General features: G+C 50.8%; 1 protein-coding gene across 2 annotated transcripts in view; it reads left to right on the plus strand.

Moving 5' to 3' along the window:
• LOC149348632 (meteorin-like protein) overlaps positions 1-19,655 on the plus strand; it is a 62,034-nt gene that overhangs the window by 6,355 nt on the left and 36,024 nt on the right. The window contains exons 2-3 of one of the 2 annotated variants that reach the window (XM_089588230.1): positions 6,822-7,089; positions 8,026-8,215. In XM_089588230.1, coding sequence (XP_089444356.1) covers positions 6,822-7,089; positions 8,026-8,215 — 458 coding nt within the window. Of the gene's footprint in view, positions 1-6,821; positions 7,090-8,022; positions 8,216-19,655 lie in introns of both variants that reach the window. The other variant, XM_089588229.1, reaches the window with a different exon arrangement.

Genomic DNA, 19,655 nt, shown 5'->3' on the forward strand with positions numbered 1-19,655 from the left:
CTTGCAGGGCCATAATTTTTTTTAACTATGCGAGCCGCGCGAAATATGCACCTGGGGCGGATTTATGGTCACATCTTGGACGGGTGGTTATCTAGATATTTCTATCGAGAGACATATTTCACAGGAGTGGGGTCCTATTTGCACATTGCATTTTTTTTTAACTTCCTTGTTTGCAATGACTCTGGACCAATGCGTTTCTTTTTTTTTTCATGGAAAAGACAGGGTAAATTGAGAGATATGGTAGAGGCCTCAGTCTTGAAGTGGGCGTAGTCAGGCTGATGATGATGATGATATCGCTTACGCATTTAAAACCGCCGTTGATCTACTTAGAAAATGGATGTAAAAAAAGTAGCGTAAGCGAACAATACTGTGCACGTCCACGGATTGGCGCGCCACCTCCATGAAGGTAGGCCAGCAGTTCAAGGGACGCTACATCGACCAAAAAAATCGAACTTTGTACTCTTCGTTGCTAGCATAAAGCGAATGCATCTGCCCGCAAACTATACGAAATATATCAGGAGAGGTGAACGGGCTTTGAAACGTTGTTTCGCAGCAGAATTTGCAGTGTTACCAAACTACGCAAATGTACCAAAAAAAAGGAAAACTACTTATTCTATAAAGGATCGGTATGGAAGTTTACGAGCTACTTGTGGATACTCTATGATTGCATCTTTCGGTCAGCCGTCCATTCGCCGCATATACAGGCGCGAATTCAGTGAAAAAGATAAAGAAACTGTGCAGTTCACACGCGACCAGTTTCGCTCAAACACTTCCTTTGCGAACAAAGTCCTTTCGCTGAAAATCTACAAAAGCAAAAAAAAAAAAAAACGTGCAGAGGGGGTGGAAGGGTTCCACCTGAATTCACGCAGTGTGGAAGCATCGATGATTTTCAGATGGCACAATTTTTTTATTTCGTTGCGACGCGTATGTGTGGGTGTTCCTGCCGTAATACACAAACGCACATCCTTGACAAATCGCCCGAGAATCGCCCACCCAAGTCGTCTGCGACGGCGAAACGCCGCTGGCGCCACTTTCGCTTGTTTTATTTTTATTATTTTACTTTTTTTCGCGGCCTTGTTGCTGTTGGATTTACGCTAGCCATGCGCCAGCAAAGCGAGAAAGAATTCGACGCGCCCGCAACGCCCAGCTGCATCGCGCGGTAACCAAAGTTTCCCCTGGCATTTTCCTGTCTGGCGCCTTCTATGCTGTCGCCGTTGTTGAGCCGTATGCGTAGGGTATGTATTACATACATACACGACTACATTGCAAACCGATCGCGTCTAGCCCTACACCCGGCACACGCCTCGACCGTCACGCGATCTAGTTGCGTGACATAATACACTCTCGCTGTAGCGGAGACAGGACGAACGGAGAGGGTGAAGCCACTGGGAAAGCAGGACGCACGAAACTAACAAGCACCAGGGCTTCATCCTCCTCGCTAAACAGCAACATCCCGTTTGCCTACTAATGGCGGCTGCCGGCCTGCGTTGCAGACGATCGCGCTGCTGCTACCTACGAAAGCAGACGACACGCTACGGATTCCAAACATGGACAGAGGTAAAACGAAGCATGGGATAAATGAAAGGCGACCGAGCAGAAGGACAATGATGGTTGCGCTTCAAGAAAGGGGCTCATTATGTAAATACACCCCGGTGCTCTGTTTTCCCCTTATACTGGCGTCACGCTTTGTCGGAGCTCTACTCAAATAAGTGTGTACCCGCTCTAGTGGCTCGGGTCATTCGTCAGGCGATTTGCTTGCGCTGCCTCCCTCTAGAGCCCGTATATATCCCGCTTATACTATCATTTAGAGAGCGTATTTATAATCATCTCTTCCCCTCTACACGCTATATATATATATATATATATATATATATATATATATATATATATATATATATATATATATATATATATATGTGTGTGTGTGTGTGTGTGTGTGTGTGTGTGTGTGTGTGTGTGTGTGTGTGTGTGTGTGTGTGTGTGTGTGTGTGTGTGTGTGTGTGTGTATACACATATATATCGCATCAACCGTCGTTTCCTTGTTCGTTCTACATCTATGAACATGACTTGTCGTCTGCTACACAAAGGCGACGGCAGCCTCTGAGGCAGTTCGCTCATCTCTCCAGGCATCGCACTGCTGGAGAGCCAGTTACCGCTGCGACGTGCGCGAACATGTCACGGTGAAATAACTCCTCTCTAATTCTGACCGCTTGAGTGAAGAGGGAGACCTTTTTTTTATTGAAGAGAAAGCTCGGGCCTGTACAAAACGAAAACAGGTGTGTTCTTTGAAGGGGGGGGGGGGGGGGGAAGTCGTCATGCGTGCAATAATTTGTTCTTGCTTCGCGTGACGCCGGTAATTATAAAGCGCACCGCCTACGTACGGTCGCCTCAGAAGACTTCCAGGTGCAAGTTCGTTTCAGAATTGGGGTGAGTAATAATAACAGTACTAGGGGAAGGCCCGTCCGCTATGTGCAAGAAAAGCGTTTGCTTTTTTTAGCAGGCAGCCTTCCGATCAGTCTGTTGCAGAAGCGCAGCTGCCCTCCGCCGCCGTCATTCAGTTTATGTTGACCTAAACTCTGCTCTTCGTAGAGGCATGACGCTTCCATGCAGGTGGCCTGACCTCGTTCACGCCACCGGTTTCGTTTATTTTGATTTAGACGATTTCCGGTGTACAAAATGGTCGCGGGGCTGTGAATCGTCCACAGCAGTGCCTTTGTCGCTGTATACCATAGCTACAAACAATAAGATGGGCAAGAAGTACTGAAAATAAAATAGCTACATTGACAAGAAAGCCAGGGACCATACTTTGTAAGGATTCTTCTGCCTTTTTGCGATTGGATGGTGTAACTTGTGACGTTATGACTGACAGATAAGCTAGCACTCCATGTTAAAGAGAGTTTAGTCAGGTGGTTCTTGAAATCAAAAAGTGAACAAGGCAGGGAAAACCTCAGGGTGCTTGCCAAGCACCCTGAGGTTTTCCCTGCCTTGTTCACATTGTGATTAGCTAAACAAGGAGGGTCTTTCGAAATTAGGGGGCCAAGCGTAGTAGTATTCTAATTCTGTTCCTCTTGATAGAACGCCTTGACAACGTGTGCTGCGGCAGACGAAGCGATGGCTTCGCCCCTTCGCGAAACCGGGACCTTGCATCAGTTGCGCAATATCTCCTACCGTTATCGTCAATGAAACACCTGCTCTTTCGCTACGATAAAAAGAGCAGACGACGTATGTTTCCCGAGGAGATCGATGAAAGGCATGGCAGGGCGAAGGACAAATTCGTGGCGACGTAATGTCTGGGTGCATGAAAACTGACAAACAGACGACAGAAACTGCGCAGCTATAGACGGCAGTCACAGAGCAGGCACGTGGGTATACGCTCCTTGGAACGCCATATGCCTTGCAGGGAGCCCCAACTCTCATGTTTTGCACTCTTCAAGCTGCTCTCTGCCCTTCCAAATCAGTGCCGATAACGCCCGTCTGAGAAGCTGACAAGGCGGGCTCAGATACAGGACTTCCGGCACCGAGGTCTTAGGAGAAAGTGTGTGTGCACATTGGCAGGCGGCCGAGTCGAGAGTTGGTTCTTCGGCGACAACAAAGACGCCGCATGGAATTTACTGTGCATTTAAAACAGCCTGAGGTGGTTGTTGCTATATAGTCGGTAGTTTTATATGGCGCAGAAGAGGCACACTAGCTGGATACAACTCAAGAAAGAAGCGGCTTTTCCTTGTCAAATCACCTCCTTCTAGCCAATGGCGCCGGCCGATTGTCATGAATAGAGCAAGGAGGGGACTAACCATATCACAGAGGGAAGGGACTATCCCTTTTCATCGGCCACTTCCTCTATTGTCATGCTAGTAGGCTTAGCAAACAAGCTTTTAAATGAGGTTTATGTCGCAATCTGAGTGCGTTCTGTGGTGGAAGATTCCCTACGAGGACAGTCTGAATCAAGTCCACAAAGATTTCTGGTTCACTGCAAGCACCTGGAGTTTGTTATTATTTGTTGTTAAGCTGTGCGAAGTGCAGCAAGCGCAACTGTTCGTTTCACTTAGTACCGCCTTTCCTTTCCGGTCGTTTTCTTTTTTTCTATTCCTTTCGCGCTTGCTGTCCCGGCGGCCGCCATTTTCCTTGTGCCCGGTTACTCCTCCCTTATGATAATATGCGCTCTCAAAGACAGGTCGATGACAGTCGATTGCAGCTCTGCGGAGAGTCCACTTCTGTTTCTGGGTTCACCCTCGCACTGTATCGGTCGGCGTCACCTGCTACTAGGCCGGAAAAGTGAGTCGCCCCGGTTCGCCGTCTGCACTGCCCCCTACAGCGCCGTCTTCTGCGCGCCGTTGACACTAATAGTCGGCAGGTGGACAGGCTGACGTCAGTCAAAGCACACTTTCTCTTTCGGGACACGTATTTCAGTCTGGCCTCGATCAAGGCTGCTGACGGACGAAAAGGGGGGGGGGGGGGGGGGGGGGTTAGAAAGAGATCCGCGACACGCGACCGACGCGATGCCGTCGCGCGGCTTTCTTCGAGACAAGAGATGGCCGTGGCGGCGGCAAAAGAAAACAAACAGCCCGTCACAGGGGTCCCTTCCTGCGACTAGACCGCCATTAAAAGGGCTGACACAACCGCGAAAGCAGCAAGGAAAGAAAATACAGAAACAACATTTGGGCGAAGGAACCGGTCCCTGCATCAACTGCGTATCCGCAGAGCGACGGCGTCGTCTGCTACAAGCTCGTTCGCTCGCAGACGACGATCGACCGACGGGGCGACAAGCAGACGACGCCGCCGTTCGTAACAACGGTGGGCCAATCAGCGTCGCGCGTGGCGTGCGCGCGCGCGCGGCGGGGAGCCGCCATCTTTGATGCCTCGACGACGCCAATTAGGCCTAGCACCAAGAAGGGTGGCGGCCGGGTGAGGGTCGAAGGATGAATTGGGCAAAGAAAAAAAACCCGTTCCGCTGGCTGGCGCTGGCGGGTCTAGTAGGGGTTGGCTCGACGTTATGATTATTATTTTTTTTTCCAGACGCGTGCTGCGGACAAACTTGGTGTCGCCCGCACGCGTCCTCTCTCCCTCACCGGGGGTGCTCAATTAGTGGTCTCGAGTGGCGGCCTGTCTTGTCTTGGCGATGTCTCGCTCGCCTTTCAATTGCTTCCGGTAACGGCATGACGACGTCTGCTGGCACACTCGCGAGGCGTCGGCGGTGGCAATGCAACAAAGGCACAGTAGCACTACTGCCTCTATTCCTAGCTTGACGTTGGTTCCCAACGTTGCGTTGGGTTCCGGTCGGCCTTGGCTTTCCTCATTGGCTCGCTTTATATTGGCCGTGCGCGTCGGATGAGAAGTCGCCAGCGAGCGGACGCGTTACTTCTCAGCAAGGTCGTTTCTCTTTATATTGAGGGCTCGGCGCTAACGGTGTTTGTTGGACTCCTACCCCCCGCCCCTCCCCTTTTCTTCATAGCCTTCCCAAGGGCGCATGCCCGCTTCTAATTACGCAAGCACAGCGTCGCGCCGTATCAACGTTTCGAAGGCGTTGCTAGTCGTAGCGCCTATCGCTACGACTCGCTTCTTAGAAAGCGAGAACGCCAAGTCGTCAGCCTTTTCGTGCTTTATCTCTCGGCCGTTGAAGGCGCAGGCTTGAGTAACACACCCACGTATGCACGCGGGACATCTACGTATGCATGCATCGCTTAACGAGGGCGTGTTCAGTGCGGGAGCGACGAAATGCAAAGTGTCGTTGGGGCGTCTTGCTTCTGTTCGACTTACAGTTACTGTATATTAGCATATACAGTAACTCTAGTTCGACTGGTGGAGCCGCGCCCGCTGGTGGGGATAGCACGAAGTGTCCTGACTCTTAACGTAAAACTCCTCACTGCTGTGGGAACTTGTCTGTACTTTGGGCTCCGCCTAAGCACACATCTGATATCACACACCGTATCCCAGCTAAGAGATGATGAACGCAATGAAGTTCGCCCTATACGTCGAAGATTTGTGGTCTTGCGCGAGGGACCCTTTTAAATCGTAAGAAAAATTACACACGTGTTTTAGAAGAGCCGTACACGTTTTTTCAAACACCGGGGATTTGTGTCTTGCAACAACGCTTATGTAAACTTGCGTTTATGCGTTATATACGCCTTCCGATCTGACATAACACTAAACTGACCTCCCACGTGCATACTTGTGACAGAGCCCGTACTACCCGTACGTTACAATGCATCGCCGAGGCAAACCCTACAATCTCGCTCTCCTTAAAAAAGAAAAAGGAAAATTTACGCCCTATGGCAGAGCACGGTAGTCCAGACCCTTCGTCCGGCCGTTTATCCCGTTTTTACGAGGGACAGATTTATAGATTTGGTGGGGATGGTTGGAAGGGGGGTTCCATTTAAACAATGTATTTCTTGGAAGTTGAAAGCCCTTATAGATAAAACGGGGTGTTCAGCCTGGTTTTCTTGTGTAAAATTTCTTGCTTAGGGTACCTTCTCCCGAAGAGCCCCCACTGGTTTTTACGGAGTTGTGACTTTATTGGTTATTCTGCCACAGACGGCTACATTGAATACTCCAGCTACTAGCTAATTATGGTTTCGGTTGACTCTACGCAACTTAACCGCATCTGCTTCCTCCACTACGATGACGACGTTTTTAAATCGTGAATCCGTTTTTAAATGCAACCCAGGACTTGGGGTCTCAGAATAAACGTTTTATTCTCTCCCCAATAAAGCCGTATTGCTGTAAACATGATGCGAGAAGACCTTCGGTTGCATAATTGATGTTGCGATCAAACCACAGCGTCTGCATTACCCCTTTAACAGTGTCCTCTCTACCGTCGTTCGCAGCGGCCTTCGGTCTTCGGAGACGTCGCGGTCCTCGTCCTCTCAGCGGTGGCTGAAGTCTCGCTCCGTGGTGCCCGTGTACCTGCGCTGTGACCAGGGCCGCGTCACGTGGAAGTACCCTCGGGGAGCCCTGCGCGTGCTGCTGCGGCTGGGCGGAACCGGAAGTGGAGGCTCTCCGCGCGACTTCCGGGCCTGCGTCAAGATCGACGCCAACTCGACCGGGGCCGCCGTCCACTTGGAGGGCCATCGGAAGCTCATCCCCATCTTCAAGGTGAGCACAGCTAGTACACATGCAGCGCTGCCCTGTGAACCAGGGAGGACCGGATATGGCGATTCTGAAAAGACGCGTCACGCCGTGTGAATATTATCCGCTTGCGAGGCCCCGTTGTGCCTCCTTAGCCTTCGACCTCCTTCACGCCTCCCGAGCCTTCTTAAGCTCCTTGGGTCTCTTAGCCTTCGACCTTCCTAGCTTGAAGTACGTCTAAGCTAAAATGGTCTGGCTATAATAGTGAAAGAAAATTTAACAGTGGCGCTGACACCAGAGGGGTTATTTAAGCTCGAAGTGATTCCACACCTATACATTTGCCAACGCGAGACACCTGTGTTCAATATAATCAAACTTAATTCTATCACGATTGCTTTAAAGATCATTCAAGAGCCTTCCCAAGTTCTTTCGAAGTTATTTCTTTCTTACTTCATAGATGATCTATGGCTGATGGTGGCTATGTAAGATGCAGGAAGTATTAGCCACGCTCTAACTATATACGAGTACGTCGGCAGTAGCTCCTCCTGTGCCTTTTAGCGAGAATAATGGCGTCTTCTACTACCGCCTATAACTAAGGCCACTGTCCTCCGAAAACTTTAGCAATAGCTTAGCTAGCTACCGCGCTCCTCTCAGTTCCTGGGCAGTCAGGAAGAAGAACCTGGAGGACGCTGCACGACAGAGCATTACCATCGTTTCAGGATGCCAGGAAGTAGTGTACGACGCTCATCACGTGACCATGTAAAGACCTGAAGTAAATACTACACAACACCAGTTCCCAGTGCACATCCGTGTTCTCAAGTTTTCTCCATCTTTCTGTCCCGTTATACACCAAAACCCTGACTTATTCCCTTTCGTGTGTACGTGCCATAGGACCATGACGTCAGCAACAATGATAGCAACGAGGCGTTGCCTGAGAAGACGTGTCTTATGCCCTCGCAGCAGGGCCAGTCTCGGGGAGTCAGCGAAGAGGACGGCGAGGTGCGGCGCTGCTTTACATCGTACGGGGGTCAGGTGGCACTGTTCCTCGAGGCCACGCCCGAAGCCAACCACCTGCTGAGCAGGGACACCTTCCGCCTCTGGTACCACCTCACGCCCGTCATGTCGCAGCGGGACCTCGACGACGAGCTGGCCGGTGAGTGTTTTTTTTTTTCTCCGCTTGGTTTTTTTTCCACGCCTGTTTATGTTGCCTGCGTGCGTAGTAGTACGTCTTCCTTTCGCGTTCGATTAGCCCCTGCGTTGGATGGCGTCGCGGGCGCTTCCCACGGTCAGTGCCAAGCCCACTTTCACAGCGGGCTCTCTGGGAGCCACTTTGCCGTGTCGTGGGACTCCCTTGTCACTGCGTCGTGTTATGCGCTGGTGTGGCGGTGTAACACGTTTATTAAAACAGCCTTTACGTTAGGCGTTTAACAGGTCATGGGCCAAGGTGACGAGGGCGCGTTGCAGTTTTAGATCCAGGGAGGCTAGCCAGATGGGCCATGGTGGGGGTCAGGGGAAGGATAGGCGGGGGACTGGAAGGCTTGGGTGGCACTGTGTAAGGCAGTGTTCTATATCTGCATATATGTGTGTGGACAGTTTGTGCACTGAGGTGTGGAAGTGTGCCGGTACAAGTAAAGTTAGGCTGGCGTATATAGGAGATTAAATTGTATTCGGTGAAGGATGCGAGCTTCACGGATCGATAAGTATGGGTGTCGCAGTGTAGTCAGGGACATGCACTGTAGATCTCGTGCAGAGGATGAGTGGGGAGGTCAGGATATCCAGGCTACGGCAACGGAAGCAAAGGGGAAGACTTGCCCTGGATAATATGCCGGAGGGGGTGGAAGCCGGGGAGGGGGGAGGGTGGGGGTTGCATCAAACAGTGGGCCGAATTCGCAGGTGATGGTCTGTGGGGAATTTTGCAGCTGTCATTTAGTTCAAGAGGTCTCAGAACCAATAGCTCACGTGTCAGCAGAGCAGTCATACAGCCATGTGTGAGGTGGTAATAACTTATTCGTACGAATAGCAGTTTGATGATGGAGTGTGAGTGGTGTCCTCCGTCCAAGACTCCGGGTCTTTATCACGCGTACAGCGCCTCCTCCAACCTGGTCGCAACGCGACCCCCAAAGGCGTGATCTTGCGAATGCGTTGCCTTTTTCAATGTCCCCTCCCTCACACCGGCACTTCATGTATTTTCAAACGCTAAAAACTATCCTTTCTTTCCACCGTGCGCTCTTCTGTCATTCTTTTCATCGTTCGGTTGACGCCGCGCGAAAGGCTGTCAACGCTGCTGCGTGTTCTCGTCGGTGAGCGTACCTGCCCGGCTGAATGCCGGACCACCAGGAAGATGATGAAGAGCGGAGAGAAGGAAAAAGAAGAAGAGCCGTAAGCGGACAAAGACGTCAGCTGAGCGCACCAGGCGAAGAAAATGAAAAGGACCGCGTGTGTGGGCAGAGGGCGCGCGCGCAGCGACTGACTTGCGACGGCGGTGCTAGGCGCCACGTTAGTCTTAGCGAAAGAGAGGTCTGTCTCTGTTTGGGGCGGGCGTAGCTAAAGAAAAAAAGAGAGAAGAAAGGGGCGACGCCTGTTGGAGGGCACGCGCGGCAAGTTTACCTTGCTTTTTGTTCCGTTCCTCACCTACCTTTTCTTCTGGCGGGCACGTGCAGAGCACCATCATCCGCGGTGCATTTCTCCTTTCTTTTTCTGGTACGGTTGTTTCGTTATTCTCTCCTGCTTGCGACGGCTTTTGGAGATTCGGGCAGGCTGACGGGCGGGGGAGGCTAGGCTCAGCCCGAGCGGCGAGACCCGATCTCCGCGATCCCCGCCGTACCGCGACGGGGGAAAAGCTGCACGGATGAGCGAGGCATCAAGGTGGTGGTTGCTCGGTGGTGCGGGGCTGGGGTCTGCGGCGGCGGGAGGGATTTGCTTCTTCGGCGCGCGTGGCCCGGCTGGGGTGGAGGATCGCATAAGCGTCCGCATCCCATATCCGCGCGCGAAGGGGCGCCCCAGCTATGGAGGAAAGAAGCAGCAAAACAACTGCGACGAAAAAGAAGGGAGACTGGCACGAAGAAAGGCCACGGAGGTGGCGGCGTCTGCAAGGGCGTCGGTCGTCGTTCAAGTCGGCGTTGCTGATGCGAGTTTTTTAGGAGCCCCCCCTTCTTTCTGCTCGGGCCTGTCCGCTCGGCGGCGGCGTTGGGGGTCAGCTGTGTTTTTGTGGGGGCGCGGTGGTTGTTGGTGGAGAGAGCGGCGGCCCGACTGGTCTTCTTGCGGCGGCCCGACTGGACTTTGCGCTTGGTGGGCCGGTCGGCGGTTGCGATTTGCGCCGCGCACCACCTACCCCCGCGCGCGACCATTGAAGCGTGTGCTTTCTGCCCGGTTCGTCTTGAGTCGGGTGTGGCTCGCGCTAAGCGACGGTGCGACTCTATATGCGCGTCTGGTTTTTGTTTTTCTATCTGCCATTTTGTTGCGGTCTCTAACCGTGTCCTTGTGACATCGGTGCTCATCCGCCGGTCGTGGCAGTCGTGTTAAAAACAAAAAAAAGGGGGGGGGGGGGACCGCAGTGGTGGCCTAGTGGTTTGAGCATCCGCCTCGCATGCGGGAGGTACGGGGTTCGATCCCCAGTGCCGCCAAGTACACGCATTTGATACAATGGGTACAAGCTTTCCCCTGGCCTGGCGCTCAGCTTAGTTAGGGTCAAATGCTTGGGGAAATGTATCTTCGAGCCAACCTTCAGAAGACGAAACCCTTGCGTCATAAAATTCATCATCATCATCATCATAAGAAAAGAGTGACTGACTCAGCCCAGCCGAGGTAGAGTTCGATGGTTCGGTAATCGTGCAGCGATGGTACTTCTTGTCTTCAAGTTGTAATGCTAACGAGACGGAATTCTGATCCAATCTTTGTCTGTAGTCGGATACAACTCAAGAGCGCGCAGCGGCTTTTCCCCTCAAAGGAGGACCCCCTCTTCCAGCCAATGGCGTCGGCTCATTCTCACGACCCTGCTAGCAGGGTCACAATGCAGGGATGGGACTACCCCCTTTCATCTACCACTCCCTGCATTGTCGCGTTAGCAGGGTCATGAGAATCCGCACACTATTGGCTGGAAGGGGGGTCCTCCTTTGAGGGGAAAAGCCGCTGCGTTCTTGAGTTGTATCCATAGAGTTTCTTACTATTACCTAGAGGGAAAGCTGGCGGCGCTGCACTTAAGCCACCATGGACGCCCAAAGCATCATGGGGCGGTGAGCTACTTGTTGCGGCACAGTCATATTTTTTTGGGAACACAGAGTGGCACTACTAAGACGTTTCATTCCGAAAACGTTGTTCGTGTGTGCGCAGACGACTTTCGCGCGAACGCAGTGTGCAAAACCCATAGTAGTGAAAACGCATAGACACACGACGCCAATAAAAGGTTTCACTTTTCTGAAATGCCATTAAAAACCTCTTATAGGGTTTAAGCAACATTTTTTTTTTAAAACATATTTACTTTTAAAAGTGCGCCTGTTAATTACGAAAGATTAGTTTTTATAGTGTTCATTACTAGGCCAATAGGAGAGCGAGTCGTCTGTTATTTTGGGCAAACTTTGCACTTAAACGCTTTTCTGCTCATTTGTTGCAATCATTAGACAAGATATTGAATATTAGGACATTTGTAGTTATCAAACAGCTTTATTTTTCTATTATTTTTTGGCCAAAAGTTGCAGTTCCGCAACAAGTAGCTCACCGCCCCATGATGCTTTGAGCGCCCATGGTGGCTGAAGTGGTCTCGAGGGGTCGCCATGCAAACTCCCATAGACGGGCTGCCAGCTTTCCCTCTAGGTAATAGTAAGAAACTCTATGGTTGTATCCGACTGTAGTAGCGTTCGGGCCAGCAGAGTGCGGGCAGTCTCAGCAGCGCAGTCATGAACGTGGCGGATAATAACGACTCATGTTGTCGTGGGTCTACTGCTGTCATGTCTGACAACCGAAGCTCGAACGTAGGGTCTGGAGCCCAGCTTCGCTGGTGGTCCCGTCGCTATGCGGAAGCATTCTCGTTCATTAAGTGAGATAAATGGCGGAGTCAGTTCCTCCAGCACTGAATGAGCTTTAAAGCATCAGCGTCGTCTTGCATAGAATTACAGCCATAAAGCCGGCTCGAAAGTGAAGTTGCATAGTGCGTTGAGGTGATCCCAAGCTTTAGATTTGGAATTACATTTGGAATGTTACTAGATTTTGCGTGTTTATTGCGCCCATCTTACCTCTTGGGACGTGGGAAACCTGTTTACTTCAGCATCACGAAATAGCTCGACGATTTTACCCTGTCATGTTACCCTGACACCAGCGCGGCCTCCCCATTCTGTCTACGCTGTCCACAGCCGAGGCCCTGAAGTAGGGAATTTTGGGTCTAATTGAGGAAATATTTTGGTTCCAGGTACATGACTGGGTTAACTAGAGATCAGTGTAATAGGTCTCTGCCCTGTTCATGATGAATGGCACAGTCCTTCCTGCAGGGACCACGCGAATGCAATCTTTAGCCAGCCTTACTAACTTTACTGGAAGACTTTGACCTCGGCAATTACTCTGAAGCCGAATTGTCGAGATCATCGGTGCACATTAAATTACTTGAAAAAAAAAGAAAACTAGTGCTCCTTACTCATTGTACTTTAGGAGTAATTAATGGTTGCCTGCTGTTCGGCTGTTCCCTTTAGTATTGCTCGGGTCTGTACGTCGTCTCATTGATAGCCTCACATTTTTCATTCCCCGAGTTGTTTACGATTAGGAGTTAATTCTAGCAATTCAGAGCCGTTGGATTCGACGATTTCTTCACATGTAATGGGCCCAATATTGGAAATGGCTGGTTCCACCATGGTCCTTTGCTGGACCGTCATTTGCCCATGCATTTCCAGTATTGGACCAGTCACCTGGGCTGCTAGAGAATGATCGTTTGACATTTTTCATTCCCCATTTATTTACGATTAGGCGTTAGCCCCAGCAATTCAGAGCCGTTGGATTCGACGATTTCCTCACGATGTTGAACCGCGCACAAAACCGAAGGCTTTCGCACATCTTCTCCGTCGGAAAAGCCGAGTGCCTTGACCCCGATAGACCGACGCACTGCGCGTATATGCACTCGTCGATCACCGGCTCTGCGAATCGTCGTCTTGGGTCCCGCTGGGGCGCTTACGCAACCCAAAAAACGGAAAGAAACAACAACAACAAAAGTGGCACGTGCTTCTTCCGTAGCGCAGCAGAGACCGCGGCCGGTCTTGTCTCGGCTTGGCTCCTCCGCCTCACCTCTTCGTTCGCTTCTTGCGGTTGATCGCTCGCGCCCGAAGAAACCAACCGGTTTGCCGCTCGTCGGCGGGCCCCAGATTTGGAGGTGGAAGTGGTTTCGGGGAGGGGGGGATTTGCTGTTGCGGCGTCGGCGGCGCCGTCGGAGCCGGCGGAGCAGGCTTTACTGGTCGTCGTCAATCCGCTGCGCTTTCGAAGCGGCGCGCCTTGGGAGTGTTTCTATCGCTTTCTTGTTTGAGTGCTTTTTGCTGCGGCCTGCCGCACTTCCAACGACCCGGTGTCCCGCGGTTCCACCATGCGTGTATTCGCGGAGGGGCGCGTCGCTCTTTGAGGTTGTATGTGAAGGGAAGAGGGTTAGGCCGGGTGAATAAGAATGCCGCCGCAATCGGTGTGACCTTTAATGCGCCCGTCGGTGTATAAAGAAAGCGCTGCGGAGGAGAAGGAGGGGGGTTTGCGTTGCAGGCACCGAAAGGTGTTGTAGTACGGTCGAAAGAAGCAATTTTCACGCTTGGGAGGCGCTTGCCTTGGGTCTTGTCTTTTGGGTACGCTCTGTGCTTGTAGATATGTGTGAGTTTCGCTTGGTTAGCCAACCCAAGCGTGAAACTAAGCGGCGGGTTTATAGTTCTCTGGGTGAGCGGATGGTGTGAGCGTCGCTGCTTATAGTGGGTGGAGCTTCGTTCGTCAGTGGAGGAGATTTCGTGGGGACAGATGGTAAGTTAGGTTGCGGGGAAAGAGGCTCGAAAACACTGTCGATCGTGAGGAGTAGAACTAAACCACGATTCTGTAGCTTTCAGGTCACTCAGTTACAGCTGCGTCCCTCTCACATGTTTGCTGGTGGCATAATATACAGTTCGCCACTTGGGCTACTGTTAAAGGGTTTTGACGAAAGCGATGCCAGTTTCCGGATATTTGAATGAAATTGGTTGAGCTGCGCTACCGTTGTGGTCCATGGAACCATCTTGGTCTGCCGTCTTGATCTGACAGTGACGCCATCTGCCGTGAACTATGAGAAACGAAAGTTCCATTGGCTGGCGTGTCGCGAGGATTCTAAGCAAACTATAACGTCGGCCTACTCGAAGAACTGAACGGATGCTCCTGCAGCAGCCCACAGAAGCTTAGTGCACGGTTGCTGCCTAGCGCGATGTAATATGGCAGCGCCATCTTAGAGTGCGCTAAGTTCAGATTTTATAAAACATGGCTTGCATGTCAGAGGCACCGTGATGGTGGACCGCATTTAACATCCATAGTGCGCATCTGAGCAGGTGGGGATATATGGATTAGGAACCCGTCCAGACGTTCGCAGTAATCGTGGTCCAGCAATATGGCGGCCGCTTTGACGTTGGTGCAAATCGCCTGTACCGCTTGCTAGCGTTCCTGTAAATGTTCTCGCAGGATTTAGTGTTCCGTGCTAATGTACCTGTGTATGCTCGTTACCTACACAGGAATAGTGTATTCGTGCAGTTGCTCTGTGTTCGCTCCATATACATGAACAGTCCAGTAATGTGCACAGAAACATACAGGAATAAGTCGATACTGGAACAGGAGGTAGTGTTACGCTCCAGAGCGTCCCTGCATGCTCCCGGGGAGCATTTATAGGAACAGAAGCTACAGGTGTTCCGTGTAAGGTGTACAGGAACATACAGGAACTATACAGGAGTATATATGAACACTACTCCGTGCGACCAGCAGTTTTGGGGGCTCCTTTCATGCGCCTCTTCCCCGTCTGCAAACCCTGTGCAGTTCGTCGTTGCGGCGATGGTTCCTTGTCGCGGGTTCGGCTCCCACGATGCCTGGGAAGCATTTGCGTGCCGCCCCGGGTGATGTTGAGCCAAGTTCCCGCGCGCCGGTCAATTCTGGAAGCGGCAGCGAAAGAAATTTCCTCGCCTACGCAGTCTCTCTCGGTTGTCGACCGGGGGGCCCTCCTTTGCCCGTTCGCCTGCACATCGCGTAAACAGCCGGCGGCAAGGTCCCTCCGCTGGCAGCTATGCGGCCATCAGTCTACGATCTCCGTTGGGGGTACAGCGGCCCTCCGTGTCCGCTGGACTGCTTCGTGCCCGAGGCGTCGCGCTTGTATTTGCCCGACGCTGCAGGCTGGCGGGCGCCCGTGTTTAGCAGGTCGGATAGTAGCGGAAACCGGCACGTGTTACCGGTGATCAGGTTATCTTACGACGCCCAGCGCATGAAAGATCAGTAGACGAGGCCTTTGTACAACAGTGGAGCCCTTACAAAAAAAGTTTTAGGCAGTCTATAAAGTGTCTATAGACTTCTGTCTATAAAGTCTATAGACTGTCTATAGACAAAAGTCTATAGGCAATACAAATGCTATACAAAGTCTATAAACTATGTATAGATTTATGGCCATACACTTTTAATAGACTTTTGCCTATAGACAGTCTATAGACTATGAAGAGACTAAAAGCAATATCTATAGGAAGTCAATAGAGTCAATAAGAAGTCTATAGACCATTTTATAAGGGAGGTGACCAGAGCTGCGGACGGCGATGATGTACTCTCTGGAACAAAAGTTGCATATAACGGTTGAGCTTCAAGTGATCTGCATCGCAGCGCCGTTTTGTAGAGTTGGTTGGACAGGAGCGCGACAGATCAAAACGAGGAGACTGCGATTCATGCAGGCAAAGGGGGAGAAAACGTTTATTGTCCAATGAATAGTGTTTCTTGACCTGCGGGTGGAGTCCTCAGTCCAGGGCCCCTTTTTGCTGCCGCCTTCACTCAAGCTACCAACTGACTCTGGGTATAGAGTCGAGTTCGACAGCGCTACTGGTTTGTGGTTGCTTGGTATGGGTGGAAGTGGTCCGATTTCTGGGCACTCCCGTGTCAGATGATATAGAGTTGACAGAAGCCAACAGGCACAGAAACCAAGGGGCACAGGGGATTTTTTTTTAATTTAGTTATTTATTTTGTGCTGTTGATCAATTTAGAATATTACTGAATATATTATCGCTTAAAACTAATTGATTAGAAAAGCAGAAGAAAAAACAACCACATGCCGCCGGTGGGATCCGAACCCACGACCTCCGAATTACGCGTCCGGTGCTCTACCTCTGAGCTACGGCGACGGCTGTCAAACCTTCTGCTTTCGGGGGTATTTATGTTTACAAGTAACCTAACCTTGAGAGTGTTCATCAGCGCCACCTACGTTCATAAGCGACGGACGTAGAACGTCCTAAGTTACCGCTGGTGTGACGTAGAACGTCATCGAACGGAGAGGGTGGAAGCTGCGTGAGAACCCTCTTATGCTTCCTATGGTGTCAAGGCTGCCAGAACCGAGGCCCTCGCTAAGCAATTAAGCAAACAAGGGAAGGGGAATGAGGGGCTCGTTATAAATATGACAGAAGCCAACAGGGACAGAAACCAAGGGGCACAGGGGATTTTTTTAATTTAGTTATTTATTTTGTGCTGTTGATCAATTTAGAATATTACTGAATATATTATCGCTTAAAACAAATTGATCAGAAAAGCAGAAGAAAAAACAACCACATGCCGCCGGTGGGATCCGGACCGGAGGTCCGGATCGGAGGTCGGATCCGGATCGGAGGTCGTGGGTTGGGATCGGAGGTCGTGGGTTCGGATCCCACCGGCGGCATGTGGTTGTTTTTTCTTCTGCTTTTCTAATCAATTAGTTTTAAGCGATAATATATTCAGTAATATTCTAAATTGATCAACAGCACAAAATAAATAACTAAATTAAAAAAAATCCCCTGTGCCCCTTGGTTTCTGTGCCTGTTGGCTTCTGTCATATTTATAACGAGCCCCTCATTCCCCTTCCCTTGTTTGCTTAATTGCTTAGCGAGGGCCTCGGTTCTGGCAGCCTTGACGCCATAGGAAGCTTCATAAGAGGGTTCTCACGCAGCTTCCACCCTCTCCGTTCGATGACGTTCTACGTCACACCTGCGGTAACTTAGGACGTTCTACGTCCGCCGCTTATGAACGTAGGTGGCGCTGATGAACACTCTCAAGGTTAGGTTACTTGTAAACATAAATACCCCCGAAAGCAGAAGGTTTGACAGCCGTCGCCGTAGCTCAGAGGTAGAGCACCGGACGCGTAATTCGGAGGTCGTGGGTTCGGATCCCACCGGCGGCATGTGGTTGTTTTTTCTTCTGCTTTTCTAATCAATTAGTTTTAAGCGATAATATATTCAGTAATATTCTAAATTGATCAACAGCACAAAATAATTAACTAAATTAAAAAAAATCCCCTGTGTCCCTTGGTTTCTGTTCCTGTTGGCTTCTGTCATATTTATAACGAGCCCCTCATTCCCCTACCCTTGTTTGCTTAGATGATATAGAGTGTTGGTTAGTCAAATGGTGCCCCCCTGCGCTGTCTTGACACAAGGTGTAGACAGGACGTGATCGTACAATGCAGTCAAATCGAAGGTTCAGGTGGTACACACTGTCTACTTTTGTTTCCGACAGTATTCCCGATACACTGACGCCTGTGACCGTCATATATGTCAAGGTGCCAGCCATGTGCACAACTTTCTTCTTCCACCTAATTAATATCTCAGCAGCTGCATGTCTTGGCATGATGATGATGATGTGCCTATCCCCTTTGCAGTTGGCGGGCGCAAGTTCTAGCCGTTATACGAAACAAAGAAAAAACGGACAGAGGATAGAGAAAAGGAGAGAAACAGCAGGGGGCACGATCACTCTCTGCGCGGATCACTGAGCGCCCCCTAAGTATCTCTGCCGTCCCCACTGTCGCGTCTGGCGTCTCTGAGGCCAGGTTGTTCCCTAAGCCACTACCAATGTATAAAGTGAACCTGTTGTACCGTCTATCGGCTGTTGCTGGTGTCCGTGGCTGGCCTTGTACAGTCGAACCGCGTTATGACGAAACTGTTTATAACGAAATATCGGATATAACGAAGGAACGACGATTCTCCTTGGAAGCTCGGTCAGCACGGAGTATAACGAAGCCCTGGCTTGTAACGAAGTGATCGCCGGGCTCCTTCAATGTCTTATAGCTATAGGTTCACTTGTATATACAAGCGCGCCGTCAACATTAAGCGAAGTCTTCCTTGGGAAGGCAGTGGTCCGAAAAACAAGCGAGCAACAGCTTTTCTCGCGGGCGTCTGGGAACGCTGCTCTTAATTCTCCCCTCCGCTCTGCTCTCACAGCGTGTGCGCTGATAACGCGCCGAATTTGCGGAGCGTGACGGCGCACTTGCCCTTGCGTATCCGCTGGCAGCTTGCTTCCTTTTGCTGCTGCTGCTGCACGGTGGTCGTTGTAGTAAAGCATCGCGGAGCACGCTATGTCCGTACACGTTCTGGGGCACCCGTATACGAGGCGCGTGCCTTTCTTTCTTGCGGGTTGTTGTTAGGAGAAGTTGTTCATGCGCTATGCGTGTTGGTTTGGAACGAAGTTAAGGCCTATTACTCGTGTCACGATTACGTTAGGCAGTCTTTCCCTGGCCTTGATAGTTCTTTTCATCTTTCCTTCTTTCTTTCCCCCATTCGTACTTTCTGATTTCTGCATTCCTTTCTTCCCATGCGTCATTATTTTTCTCTCCTATTCCTTTCTTTACTTTCGCTCCTTTTAAAATTGAATTGAAAAGTGTTTTTTTTTTCAAATAATTTTTTTTTAAATGCTCATGACGAAACCCGGATGCTGGTGTGCGATTGAAATCTTATCAAGTGTTTTGGGGAACAACTTCATCGCCCCGTAAGGGAAGCGAGGTTTACAAGAGACGTCTCACAGTCATATCCGAAGTTACCAGCGGCAGCGGTGGCTCAGTGGTTATGGTGCTGGACTGCTGGCCCGAAAGACGCGGGTATACGATTCCTGCTCCGGTGGTTGAATTTCGGTGGAGACCGGCGAAATGCAATAGAGGTCCGTGTACAGTGCGACGTCGGTACACGTTAAATAACCTCAAGTGGTCAAAATTCTCCGTATTTCTCCACTACGGCGTCCCTCATAGCCTGAGTCGCTTTGGGACATTAAACCCCATACACCAAACCAAACCATCCGAAGTTACGTGTCCACTGCGAGACACGAATAATTTAAACACAACAGACGCCCGACTCAGACGTCTGTCCCGTGATAGACCGGGGTTGGCGTTACTGCCGTCCGCAGCTGTTTCTATGGCGTTCTCGGGTAACCATAGACAGAGCAAAGTCCAATAGAGGACGTGCACCTGTCTGCGGTTTCGTCTGTCCGAACACAAAGCGTGAACGGGGGTAAGGAGGTATACACTACGTCGCATACAAGTATACTCGCTCAGCAACCTCTCTGTTTTATCTCTCTCTCTGTCTCCTACCTGTCATCGCACCTCGTGATGCCACGAGTGCCGTGCCCAGCTCACGGCCTTGCTAGCG

This window comes from Amblyomma mixtum, chromosome 4, assembly GCF_055824585.1.
Source record: "Amblyomma mixtum isolate Tamu chromosome 4, ASM5582458v1, whole genome shotgun sequence".
Taxonomy (NCBI): Eukaryota; Metazoa; Arthropoda; class Arachnida; order Ixodida; family Ixodidae; genus Amblyomma; species Amblyomma mixtum.